General features: G+C 36.8%; 1 protein-coding gene across 2 annotated transcripts in view; it reads left to right on the forward strand.

Annotated features, from left to right (window-relative positions):
* The window catches only part of LOC107164313 (uncharacterized), a 103736-nt gene that overhangs the window by 71832 nt on the left and 17393 nt on the right, over positions 1 to 14511 (forward strand). For both annotated transcript variants that reach the window (XM_089222694.1, XM_089222695.1), the window contains exon 3: positions 6695 to 6807. In XM_089222694.1, the coding sequence (XP_089078820.1) occupies positions 6786 to 6807 (22 nt within the window). In that variant the 5' untranslated portion in view covers positions 6695 to 6785. The remainder of the gene's footprint in view (positions 1 to 6694; positions 6808 to 14511) is intronic.

The raw sequence follows: 14511 nt of genomic DNA on the forward strand, positions 1-14511 counted from the left end.
CTAATATGATAATCGTATAACATCGATCAAATTATTATAATTGTAAAATACGTCTACTTAAGCTCGAACGAACTGAACATAATTAATAACGCGTAGGCAATTATAATAGAAAATACACGGAATCTCAAGATATTATACATTTATGCAATCATTTAGTCGTTCGGAAAAGTATACGAAAATACAAATATAACTACTGCAGCGTGCTATACTTTTTTTATTTCAAGCGTTTTTTTTTTTTGTTTTTTCAATACACGAAGACTTTATATCTATATAATATATACCTAAATGGGAACGTACGTAGTGAAAATATTTTTAAGGCTTCCCAAAAGCTTTCGGTCTCGGCTGCTAAAGACACGGGAAATCAAAATCGAATCCGATTGGATGGATTGGCTAAATTCGAAAGGCTCTTTTTTTCACCGTCTTTATTCGCCCCACACTTCGCGCACAATGTCCGCGCCACTGTTTCCGCAGCTGCAGAAGTGTATACAGTCGTCTTCTTAGAAAACCCGAACGAAAACACGAAGCTTTTAAAAAGCTTTCGGGCATCGGAATTTGCGTAATGACGCTAAACTAATGTATCGGAGGTAATAAAACGGAGGGGAGACCGAACGGCGGCGGTGGCAGCGGCGGCAGGGTGAAAGATAAACACAGAACAAGAGAGAGGCATTAACTATAAAAGTAAATGGAATCTTTTAACGGAATTCGAGAGTATTGAATGTGACAGGGACGACGTCGCACAGAGTAAACCGGGGCGAGCGGTGGTATATATAGTGGAAAGTGAGATAGACGATGGTGGTGGTGTGGAGTGCAGCGCCGCGAGAGACGACGGAGAGCGAGAGAGAGAGAAAGACAGACCAGACAGACGGACGATCAGAAGACGGGACGGAGGAGAGTTTTTCTAATGCATTTCGCATTTTGTGTGTGCAGCGGACGGCGCATTAACACAATGCCAAAGTGGAAAACCCGTGTTATTCTTTTTAGAAGCGTCTCCTCGCGCAGTATCCTGCAGACTTATCTCCCGCCGTCGCCGCCTCCCCGATACCCACACATGCACACACTCACACGCACACATGTATATATTATATACACTGTTTTAGACTTTAGAGATCGGGCTCATAAATAAATGGAACCGGCGGCAATATCGTTTAAGGGAAACGACGTTCGTGCGCATACACTCACACAAGCTCGGGAGCGCGAGTGGTCGTAGCGTACAACTTCTGGTACGAGGCGGGTTAGGGGAGGGAAAAAAACCGCAAACCACTCTACAAATTAATTCTGGGGGCTAGGAGAATCAATACTCCCCCCTCTCACACACACACACACACACACACAGTCTCTTTCTATCCGTTCACACATATACGAACGCACACACACGCGTTCGCTCGCTATGTCTTTCGCTCTCTTTTGGATTGATTGCCTCGGTGGAAAAGCTATTTTCATCAACGCTAATGAACAATACGAATGGGTTTTCAGCCCGGCAAAAGCTTTTACGACGAATGAGATCTTCCGCCACCCGGACAACGGGAGAACGGCGCGCATATACGTGTGAGACGATGCGGTGGGGTGGGCATGGTTAGGCGGGTGGCGTGCGCGAAACGTGTGCCGGCTAATTGTGAATTGGACGCGCGAGCGGGACATCATAAATTTGATCAAACTGACGCTTTTAGTGGGATTACCAATAATCCCGTGCAATATTCATTGTTCCCTCCCCTTTCCTGGCACCGCCGTCTCGCCCTCATCCCACCTCCAACACGAAGAGCCGTTTGCGTATCCTGCTTGGGCTAAACTCGCATTAATATATATATATATATATATATATATATATATATATATATATATATATTATATACACACACATATTTTATAAACGCTTTAAGTGAGTGTAGGGTAATTAAATTTTTTTTTTAAATTACCGATAGTGTGTTGACTAATTTTGAATTCAATTAACCGTGTACCGATATATATTTACGCCCGTGCAATAGAGGTATAAAATAAATAAATAAAAACATCAATATCCTATAGGCATCCGGTCGCTGCGGGTCCATAGACCCGCCACTCCCCACGCGAACGAAATCATTTCCAGGGCAATGATAAAATATTTCCCGTCGGTGTATATCCGAAATCGTCTTAAAAATGATATGAATGCATACACGCCTTTATTACTGCTGTGTAATACCGCGTATACAGAAACGTAGGTATATTAGGTATATATATCTATATGTACATATATACTATATAGTGCTGCGAGGAAAACACTTAAACAAATTGGCCAAGTTTTCCGAGTATTTTGTTTGGCCTCAATTACTTTTATTACGTAAAACCTTAATATAATGTTTTTCGAAAAATGAGTTTTTATTTTGTCACCATCAATCATTGGTTGTATTAAAAGTTAGAGGTGATGGATGATTTATCGTAGAAAATTTGCTACTATTTTGATCTAATTATTATTATTTTTTTTCCCCGTGCCCGAATCATGTTCTTATTTTTACACATAGTTCATCATCGCCATTCGAATCCAGCAAATTATTAATTTAATATTTTTAATTTTAATTTAACGATTTTGGCCAGTTTAAATCTATTTTGAAAACGACAATCTCACCTAGATTTCAATAACCCACAAGTCCACAAAAAATCGAGTTCACTGCAACCCACAGCCGAACATTCGTATTGTGCGATGAGTGTATTATAATTACATTTTCAAAAACCTCAGAAATATTTGTTATACAAATAATTAAATACTATAATAAAAACTAAAAAGTAACAAGTATATTGATTAGACCTCAATTATCAATAAAAATAAATACCAGAGGTTTTGTAATATATTTGATTGGTATTTCTATAATATATAGACACATACATGTCCGTGTGTACATAACGAATTCTACCCTTTTTGCATAGTATGTACCAACGGCGTTTCCGTCGCTAATTTCCGGTTTTCCCCAGTTCATTCCGACGAGCTTCTATTCCATTTCCTCTTTTTTTTTAAATCCCATATTAATAAAGGTTCCATCAGATCGATGAGCCTTGAACAGAATTAATAACAGTCAGCGAAATTTAAACATCACAGCGGCCAATGCGTACGTCACTATAAAATTCATTAAAAAAATGAGTTAGTGGTTGGCGGAGCAGTGAGGGAAATCCAATTCCATTATTATTATTTTTTTAAATTAATCGAGGAAACCCGGCGCCATTGCTGTTGAACACCTAACACGACTATGTAATGTTTAATTATAAACATTTCATTAACTTTTAAAAACCTAATGGCTTTTTTTCGGATTGTTTGGAATCGAAGGGTTGGAGGTTGTGAAGGGGGAGGGAAAGCCACCACGGTGCGTCGGCTGCAGTGGCGGTGCTTTCATCAAAATTATTACTGTGCTTTGGGGAGCCCGTTTTTTTTCTGTTATCCATTAAACGAATGATACATCAATTTTATCCGTTGTGCCGTTTGTTTGTTCAGTAATTTCCAAAATTAAACAACCGACAACCTATACTATTATATGCGCACCAGCACCAAATATAATATTGTATATATTCTCGGTCCGGAAACGGGGAAATTGGTTTCTTAAACGCTAAACTAATTTAATTTCGTTTCTTGATTGCTGTTGATTAGACCCTGAATTGTTATATACTATGGACTCCTATAGTGATTCCTAGTCAAACCTACCCCGTATACGTGATTTTAACACGATGATTAGGAGTCATTTATGGAAGCCTGCGTTTTCAAATGGATTTAATTCAATTCAAATGCCTATATATATACATCATCCATGTACGACGGTGACTGTTAATTGAAATATTTGTTCCGTCATTTTCTAACTTATTCGCAATCTCACGTTCCGTTTAATTATTTCCCGCAATTTCCTTTTGCGTTACGCATAAAGCGCGCAAATGAATTTTAACTTTATTCTATACCATCTGTTTACCGTTTTAGAGCAGCGGGCGGGTGGCTATTGTGTTTCTAAAAAAAAAAAAAAATTAATAAAAAAAACCCATTAGACTAATTTAGTGAGCCCGGATGTTAATGACGATGCATATTATTTATTTTTTCGTATTTATGAATACGCCTAAATCGGAAACGAACTCATTTATCACAAGTGTATTACATTGAAAACTATTTTAATGCTTCCATACAATAAAAATTAACACTACTCCATTCTGATAAGGTTTCTTGTATTAAAAAATTTAAAAACACTTTATTTTATTCTTTCGTTCTATTATGCTTATTATAGTCGAGACAATTCATTAAACTACCAAAATATAATTCAAATACAATCAGTAAATAAAAATAATAATTAATACCATTTTACAAATATTTATTTTTCAAATTTAACTTTGTTTTAAATCTAATTCAATTAAACTACCCACAAAACACTAAAGTGGTTTTTTCATAAATAAGTTCGAAATAATCTTACCTTTTCAACAATTTTACTTTTAGGATCTAAGTAATTACATTTTATAAATCCTACCGCATAACAATCAAAACTTAGTTCTCATTACATTAAGAGTTTTTTTTTAGTTTCAGTAACTGGCAAGATCCATTAAATAAAACCGTAGATTAAATTAAAAAATTGAATTACTCTATATAATAATATTATATAATGTATATAAAACATTTTCGTTTCGTTTTAAGTTAACTACCTATTTAATAATTTATTGCGATCAATATTACAGTATATTTTTTTAAATAAACGCGAAGGTGAAAATATCCAACGCAACAAATTCGGATAAGACATTTCTTGCCAAGCGATTTAATAATAAATGTTCAAAACTTTAAAGGCACTGTATAAACTTTAAAGCACCATAATCTAGATAAACAAAACAATACGGTATGTAATAGAAACAATAGACGTTTTCATGGTGTTCACTGTAAAGTATCTTAATTTAAAAAAATTTCGTAAAAAAATCATATATCAAAAAAAAAGATTAAAAAATTGAATACAACCGCGCGCAGAGTTAAAAATAAATCGTTCTGTTTGTTGGTTAAGTTAGTGAAGATGAATTCATATAGGTACAGGTATGTAGACTACAATATAGATATATATTATGTTGTCTCTAGAATGATGTGTTTGATGATGTGAAAAAGTAAGGAAAAAGGTCAAAAATTGAAAATTCACATAGGATTCACATGTTATTGGTGTTGAGAGGAGGTGAAGAGTATAGCGTTTTATATAAATTCTCTGCTGATTGAGACGAAGCGGGTAAAAACACGTTTCTCAAAGGACGACCTAATTATGACGATTGCCTTTCGGCCGCCGCCACCGTCGACAATGAACCGTAATGAAACGATTGCCCTTCGCTTCCGCCGAAAAGGGGCTGTTGATTGGGTTCAGGAGACCGTGGATAAACCATCAGCTGCAGCACTCTGTATTTCCACTCATCCCCTCACCAATGGTCACCCATCTAGATTTTTATTTTTATTATTGTTGTCGACGATGTAGTTTTTGCCATTGCATATTATTATTATTATTATATAATATACAAGTATAATCATCAAATATGTTTTGAACACTGCAGAAATTGCACTCATATAGTCATATGATGTATATGTATATGTATATCAAACAATTTATAATATAATAACCCACAAGGGGGGGGGTCGAATCCTTCGCATAAGGGAATGCGCACCGAACAGACCATGAAAAGGTTTTCTTTCATTAGTCGATCTTAAAAATCGGATTTCTTTTCTGTAATCGTATATTTACACACACACATGCGCATATTACGTTTACATATTATCCACATACCAGATGTACGAACCTATGAATCGTACACACATTATTTATAGGTATAATGTATATGTGTGTGGATGAGTTTGTAAGAAAAAATATATATTTGAATTTTTTTTTCCGTACCACACACACAGCTAGTGTTGAGGTGGTGGTAGTGATGAAGAGCACGCGCATACGTGATTATAATGTGGTTAGGTTTTATGTAAAGGCAAATGAAGCAAACGAGTGTTCGGTTCGCAATCAGCGGCGGCGCGGGGGACGGCCGAGGAAATACCGACGCCCGTCGGTGGTGGTGAATTGGAGTTGATTGAGTGTACCATCGAGACGTGCCTTTTTGTTGAAATAAAATGCGTTCATTATATTGCTAACACACACACACACACACACACACACACACGAACGCGTATGGGGGAAAAATTGCTGCCGGGAAGGAGAAATAATATTGGTCTTTTTTATTTTATTTTTTCGTCGACGAAACAGGTGGACAATTTAACCTTAATACGAGTTCTGCATAGGGAATTACTGTGAAAACTTCTTCTTTTTTTTAGCCCCGGGACTTCTTTGATTATATTTAGAAGTCGGGAAAAAGAACTTCGTGATTATCAGCACGTTCTCGACGAAACGTTAAAAAAAATAAATCCTGAGATTTAACACGACGTTTTAATACAATAATATATTCTCGCGTTGAAGAATTGGTTCACGTATATGGATCTATATGGTTCAGTACATTAAATATATATACTCTTACTAGTTCCTACCTATATGGTCACTATATGTATAAACTACGTGTTATTATCTACTGTTTTATAATGATAATATAATCGCTTTACTGCAGTTGTAATGAGAAAACAATAAAACACTGTGCACAAATGTGCGACAATATTATATTATAATATTTTGTTTCTTGGTCATCATCGTTAACTACACTCCATGAATTACAGTTGGTATATTTTTAACCGTTTCAGATGGACATCTACTGCTGCAACAGCAATGGACGCCCGGGACGGATGTCCGTAGAAGAAACGCCGTTGTAAACTGTCCAACTGGTACGAGACGATGCTGAACATTGTAGAAAACGGTAAGTCACACGTAAATATTAAAAATCAAACCCCGCCTCGGTGTACATATGTATAGTTTTGTAGCAGATATATATTATTATTATATGGGTATGCGTATGTTTATTGTTTGTACAATGCATATATATACACATAATATTATATATGTATATGGTATATATAGCAATATAGCGTTGCTGAAGTATAGTATTATAGTCGCGTGTCACTCGTAAAGAATGAAAATGGAACATTTCTGTTCCATAATGCATCCGACGTTAGGAATACGGGTGTTAAATAAATCGTGCGCGCCGAAGAGTAGAAAATGCGCGGAAATGAAAACCGACCGTTTTGGCCCTGGGGAGGGAGACGAGGAAAAAACGACGGGTTATTCCTTGGGTGGCCATTTTCCAAATTGAATATGTGTGTAACAATACATAACCCTTTGTTTTCCGTTCGTACATGTATACGCGAATTCCCGATCGGAACCCGACCCCCTCCCACCGACACGCCAAACCCTCGGCGCCGTCCAAATAAATACGTATATATATATATACGTGCTATGTAATATGCTCTCTCTCCAAAGTTTTTTTCCACCGCCGTTGCACTTCTCCTCTTTTTTCTCTCTACACCCTATACCCACTCATCTCGGATTTACAACGTACGGGATATCGAGTACACCTATTTAGCGTTCCGGCTGCGGAATTGTTAGTTACACATCATTTCGACGGTCGAAGGTTATCCACAATACACACACACACACACGCGCACGCACGCACGCATTTAATTATTTAATAATATAACCGATACTGCACTATTATCATTACTACTACTAATACTACTATTATGCATAACTATTTAAACGTATCGGTATGCAGATATATACGAAGTGTATTCGAAAAATGTCTCTCATCTGTCAAAACCAAAAGTCGTCTCCGTCCCAAACGCGTATATGTAAACCGACGACGTCCGGCCCCAGCATAAACGAATATTGAAAATCTCTCGATATTAAATTGGCTCTGTGTGAGAAACGGTTATATCCGCTGTGTTCCACATACACATTTAATATTCTTCCGCATCTCCCGGACGACGGCGATGACGATATACGCGCGTTCCTTCTGCTTTTAAAGGTCTCCTTATATATAGGTTAGGCAATATATATATATATTATTTAATTCGTATGAGACGAGTGGTAGGTATAGTAATATATTGTATATGAGAGTGTGTGCAGCAGCAACAGCAGCGGCGCGGATGAGGTCCCCTACAATCCATCCAAAAGTCATTTCTGGTTATTATTTTATTTTTTTTTTAAATAATAATATATTGAGAAAGGAATATATATTGAAAAAATATATAAATATATTTCATAAATCCGTAAACCGAAGAATATTTCTTCAATATAATAAATTGTTAGCGTATTGGTCGGAAAACGCACATGGATCCCACAGAATATATGCATTTGATACATATATTAAATAATAAATAGACCTATAATAGTAGAGGACTACGTGTTTAGACTACTATGTGTGTGTAAATTGCAGTGGTGTATGAATGGAAAAAAAGTTATATTGGTTGACTACCGATTTTATATGTGATAGTGATATTAAGGCGTGTGTGCATTTATAAAATACGCATATGTGATTAATGCATAGGTACTAGCTACGGTATGTTCTGTTTCGGGGACGTACCTATATTATAAAGTACGATGAGAAACATACTTTTTTTCAGTACTTCCTATAATCTTTCGACAAAAAACAAAATCCAAAATAGAATGTCAGAGCTGTAGTTGAACAGTTTAACTATATTATGTTAATGTCGCTAGGCGATGGTCTCTTGCCTATTAATGACGAAACTCGGATATTCTGTTTATTTAAATATTTCTGAACAATATACTGCATAAGCATAAGCATAAAAATATCACTTTTTGACGATAACGATGAGTGTTAAAACGTTAACCTCTATATTTGTTCAAAATTAATTATTTATTTTTTCTCAATATTATATAAAGAGTGCATAAGGATATTTGAGTGTATTATATTAATTTATATATATATATATATATATATATATATATGTGGTATAACTGTATAAGCCCATTTGTGTTTTCTCTTGTTGACGTTACACAAAAAAATTTTATTTTCCATACGCGTCTTATACCTCGGCTATCATCATCTTGCGACACGCTGTTAGAAATAAATTGTGTCGTTAATCAACTTCATAACAATTAAAAGCCCTCGTGATAACATTTATACCATCACTCGAAACGTTTATACGTTTAAATATAAACACTAAGTTTGTTATTGATCGGAGCTCGCAAAAATATCCATTTCCATTGGTAATATTTGATTGTTTAAACCGAAATGAATACGCCGGGGAAAAATACGATCGAAAACGATTAATGTGTTATGGGTTTTGATGTGTTTTCAAAAGCACACATTACATTTTATTCCGTTTATTAATATGTATTATAGCTACACCAGGAATCGAATAGTTTTCTCGAGTTAACCAAACAGACGACAGCCAAACCAATTTATACGTACATATATATATATATAATATATATGTTATATACTCCTCCGGGGTCTGCGTGCGTCGAACAATATTTGCTCGTCTTTCTTACATGCCACCCCGTTAATCATGTGCGCCCGTTTGTACATTTTCGCAAGTAAACGTTGATAAAGATGAAAAGATATTTGTTCAGGATTATTTGGATTGACGAAACGGTATAATATATTATATATATGACGTTAGCCTGTGGGTATGCGGTAACAACTTTTTTAATAGATCTATAATCGCGATGACCTCGATCGCCGCCGGCGTCTTTTATTTAGTAGTTCTACAAAAATTCCAAATTTCTATATAAAACCGAATAACCATTAACCATAATATCGTTTTATAAAACGATAAAACGGGCATTCGAGTACCTATATTTAGGTCATGTAAATATTATTTGTTTGGGCACACGTGCACGTGTGATTACATACGTCTCATCGCAATTTAGCTATTAACCCTTTACGAATAATAAAAGTTAAAAAAAAAAATCAGTAACATTGCTAGAATTTTTGCGTTTCGACACGTAGCCAACAATACTACAACGTCGATTCCGAAGGATTTTCGAGCGCGACGCGCGACCGATTCAATTTTCTATTCACGGTGCGATGCGCAGTCTGGTGGAAATAAATCGATCTCGCTAAGTTAATAATAATCCGGCAACAACACGCGTCCATTTTTATATACGACCGTAATGCTATTACGTTATTATGGCCAACGAGCGACGTTTAAATCGATGCGCGAGCATTAGAAGGCAATAAGCGGAATTGAACACAGTGTGCCACTCATTCGGACCCTTATATCATATAGATATATCTATCGAATTATCCTTAGGGAGATGTCCGTTTTGTGCAAACTTCTACTGTTTTCTTTTAGAGTTTTTTTTTTGTTGAAAAATCGAGTTTTTAGAAAGCGGATGACACCCCGGGGAATCCCCCGTTGAATGGATTATAGGCTGGGTGAAGGAGGAGTCGGGTGTCCATCCCCGCTCTAAACGGACAGCATTCCCGGACACACCTTCCGAATGACAAATAACCTTATAACTGTCGGCCCACAAAACGTTTTTCCGTGTAAGAGCTGACTTCGGTTATTACGCTCGTAAGTCATAATGTTTTTGTTTCGTCCCGTATGTTGTGGCGGAGTTCGATCACGACGTGGATGTGTATGTATATACATGTGTTTGGTATACGCCCGTTACAGTACCTACACTGCGATTCTAAGGGGCAAAGAATAGCACCTATATAACGATGAGAGACAGTGTCCAGAAAAACGTTAGACCCCAAGGAATTCGGAAACTATTGTTGTTTTTTGACAAACAGCCAACTCGACTTTGCCAAACATTGTGTAATATCGACCAATCATTGTCAACCTATACTCAGAGCATTTCATTGTCTAAAACACAAACTCGATTGGACAACGAAGTAGAGTCGGTATAGTTGGGATCTAACAGCGAAATACATCTTTTGAGTGCAATGTACTTTACCTCATTGTAATAAAACGGATTATTGAAACGAATTTATTCATCGATCGCTATCGTCGAATAATGTGCATGTTATATTATGAATTATTATTGTAATTACAATCCGTGTCGTTGAACAATCGGAGAGTTAAGCCTTTTTATCAATATATTACATTAGTATAAATGTATAATATGCACAGCTGATACGTACACAAAAACTTTATAATTAATTACTATGCTTGCAAAGCATTGGCTTAATAATGATCCTTGATAACATCAAACTGTAATAATAGTAATAAATTCAGATTAACGTTAATTAAAAGTAGGTATCTAATTTTATACGCGACGCGAACAAAATAAACTTAATACCTACGCTGTAAAATTAATAATCTTTCATTTAATTTTCGCGTATATACAACGGCTATATTACAAGGTATTTTTTTAATGACTTCTAGGTGTTTAACATTATAATAATTATTTTATATAATTATATTGTTTTAAACTTGTGTTTCGATTCGGTACTTAACAACGGAATTAATTTGAGCTAAATGTTTAACATCATATATCTGAGAATTGTATTTAAGTACTAACATCATTGTCCCCCCTCCCCCACATGGTAGGCGCATGTTCCGGGATTTCGGATAGAAATAATAATTATTTATATTATATATATTATACCTGCACTGAGATATTCAAGCCACATGATATATACCTTAACTATAAACTTAACTTATTACAAGTTTAAACACAGAAAACTGTTACGATCAACATATACATGCGCGGATATAAGTAGTGCCGCGTACTGCTGTACTCACTCCTGTCCAACTATACACAACAGACCTAAATCAAAGTTAAAAACATATATTTTGATTATATTATAAACTATATTATATAATATATTATAAACGTATTATATCTGTGTATCTCACATAGCTTTCGTAATTAATTTAGCTGCGACTAATTTTACAAACGCTATATATAGGATATCATATTATTATTACCTATTATTATTATTATTTAGCATTGTGTTGTGCCATGTGTTTTGAAGACGCTAATTAACTCGTCCGAGAAAATTCATTAACGGACAAAAACGGCTCAGGCCTGTTTATTGTGGAAATAATTACTTGCATATTAAGCAACGGAGTTCTCAGAGTTTGTTTGATTGTTAGTCTGGTGTGTGTGTGTGTGTGTCTCTCTCACTCTCTCTCTCTCTCTCTCTCTCTCTCTCTCTCTCATTCACTCTGCACTCTTCTCCTCGTCGCCCCTTTCTCTGTCACTCGCGAATCCCCCCTACCCTTCGTACTGCGGCGCACGCGATCTCTCCCTCACCGCTCGCCGTCTCCTCAATTTCTCATCTGCGTCAGAATACCGAGTTTCAATTAATAGTTTAATTACGTGTTCCGTTTGTTCGTGGCTCCGTTGTTTTACGTTGGCCAGCAACCCGCAATTGCACGCAGGTATTTATATACACGCGAGAGAAAAGGTAGCTGCGGCAATGTAATAGTAGCGCTGGAAGGGTAGGCGAAGGGGTAGGCGGGTAGGCGAAGCAAACCTCGTTGATTATAATATCGCCCGAGTCCGGCGAATATTGCTTGTTTACCGGCTGAAGGAAGGTTAGACCGGGGTGGGTAGTATACCTACCTACCCGTGCCTACACACACACACACGAGCGCGCGCGTGTATATATATTATATGAAGTTAAAATGCCATTTCGTCTCGCGTTCCCTTTCAAAGGCTCGTGTGCGCGCGCTCGTAATTATACGTGCAAAATAATATGTATACACGCGCGCGCGTGCTTGGATGCGTGTAGGTATATATATATATATATGTATATGCGAGTTTAATGCAAACATTGTTAGTGCGGCTATGTACGGCGAGCGGCGGGCTAAAAAAATAACGAAATACAATTATAAAGGAAAATTTTAATGATGCGGGGGACTTAGGGAGCGTTTTATGTTGTGTGCAGTGTGTACACCACCCGTACATTATGTTTACTTATCTGTACAGCAGTGGCCGTGAGCAATTAAAGTTGGCAACCAATTAGGAGATATATGTGTTTGTTTTAAAACGAGTGTATAGTGGTGGCGGCTTTGACGGAGCTGCGACGGGCGAGGGGAGAGTCGAACGAAGGGATAGGCCACTGCAGACGACTATAATACTGCGACCAGGGTCGGTGGGGGGTTTATTTAAATTATACACACATATAGCAGCGTGCCCACGGCCGCCCCCTTTAGTCAAAAAACAGAATTCCTGGGAATACGTCGTCGGTGATGGGTGGGCGGTGTGTGAGCAGGGGTGGGGACTCAAGTCTTTCTTAATGAGTTGCATCGTTAGCGGAACGCCCGGGCGCTTTCCGCGAGGGTTTTCGACGTTGAAACGGGAAACTGTAGGTTACTTTTCTCTGTTTAATCACTCGCCATAATTACACGGGACACCCTGTACATACGGTTTTGATGTTTTCGAACAGCAACGGCAGCAGCAGTGTTTATGTGTGTGTGTGTGTGTGTGTGTGTCTGTCTGTGTCTGGGTATGTAATAAAGGGGAGGGCCAACGTATACCGTGATGATAGGAGGACACTGGTTTAATTAAAACGGAGGTGGTGTGGGCACGCTGCGAGTGCGTTTTGGCGGAGCCACACGCATTTCGCGAGTTGTCAGAATACGCCTCGCGATTAACCGCCGGCATAGTGTTATTATATTAGAATAATTTCTACCGTGATATACATAATAATAATTATAAAGTGCTTAGTGTTATCCTCCACTCGTTGCAGATCAGTTCAAGTGTTCTAGCCAATTAATTGACGGAGATTTATATAATATAAAAAAAAAATCGACACGCAATCGTTGACCGTTGCGCATAATAGTCCTCATGGTACTCTGATTTAACTGCTATTATAGATACACTATACGCTATTACCACTGATAAGAGTTGTCTTATATATACAAATCGTTTACCGACAACGATATATTGAGGCATTTGAGACTAAATACTAAATACAGAATTTTGGTTGTTTTCTAATCACTTGTGTATAAACTATAAATATGTTAAAACATAATAATATCACGTGTATGTTATTGTGTCGAAGATGGGAATTTAATTAATTAATTAAAATCATGACGTGTATTGATAATTTTCAAACTATACACAATAGCGTAGAGCGTACGTTCGCGATACTAATTAGGTTAATTGGCGGTATATAAAATGTATGTATATATGACGTAAAGAAACCCAGGAGTTACTCATTGGACAGGGTGTATACGCGTGTAATGTAATTATTTCGTATTGAACCTCGGTCACGGTATATCTAATAAAATCTAAGACGGGTTGTAAAATATCGTGACTAGGTATATTTTTAAAACCGAAGAGTGAATGAAATATTTTAATTAGTGTATATTAATAAAGTAGCGCTCTTTGATCGAATTCGGGTAGGTAAGTGACGGCTGTCGGTGGTGGTGGTTCGTTTGAGTGCACTTAATTTTTGAGAAACGTGTTCAAACCGTGTTTTGTTTGACGAAAGCGGATTCGTTATTCTTTTCCCGCACAGCCCAATATCCTGTTTGAGATACTAGCTATAGAAACTCGTGCTCTCAAAACTAGAGATTTCGACTAAAAAAATAAAAATCAAATAAAAAGATATCACGATGAGTATACATTATACGTCGAGTAATAAAAATCATTATGACGCGCGGCTAATTGTAAAATTATTTTGTACCGAAAACAA

The sequence above is a fragment of the Diuraphis noxia genome, unplaced genomic scaffold (assembly GCF_037042655.1).
Source record: "Diuraphis noxia isolate RWA-SAM2 unplaced genomic scaffold, SU_Dnox_SAM2 contig0003, whole genome shotgun sequence".
Taxonomy (NCBI): domain Eukaryota; kingdom Metazoa; phylum Arthropoda; class Insecta; order Hemiptera; family Aphididae; genus Diuraphis; species Diuraphis noxia.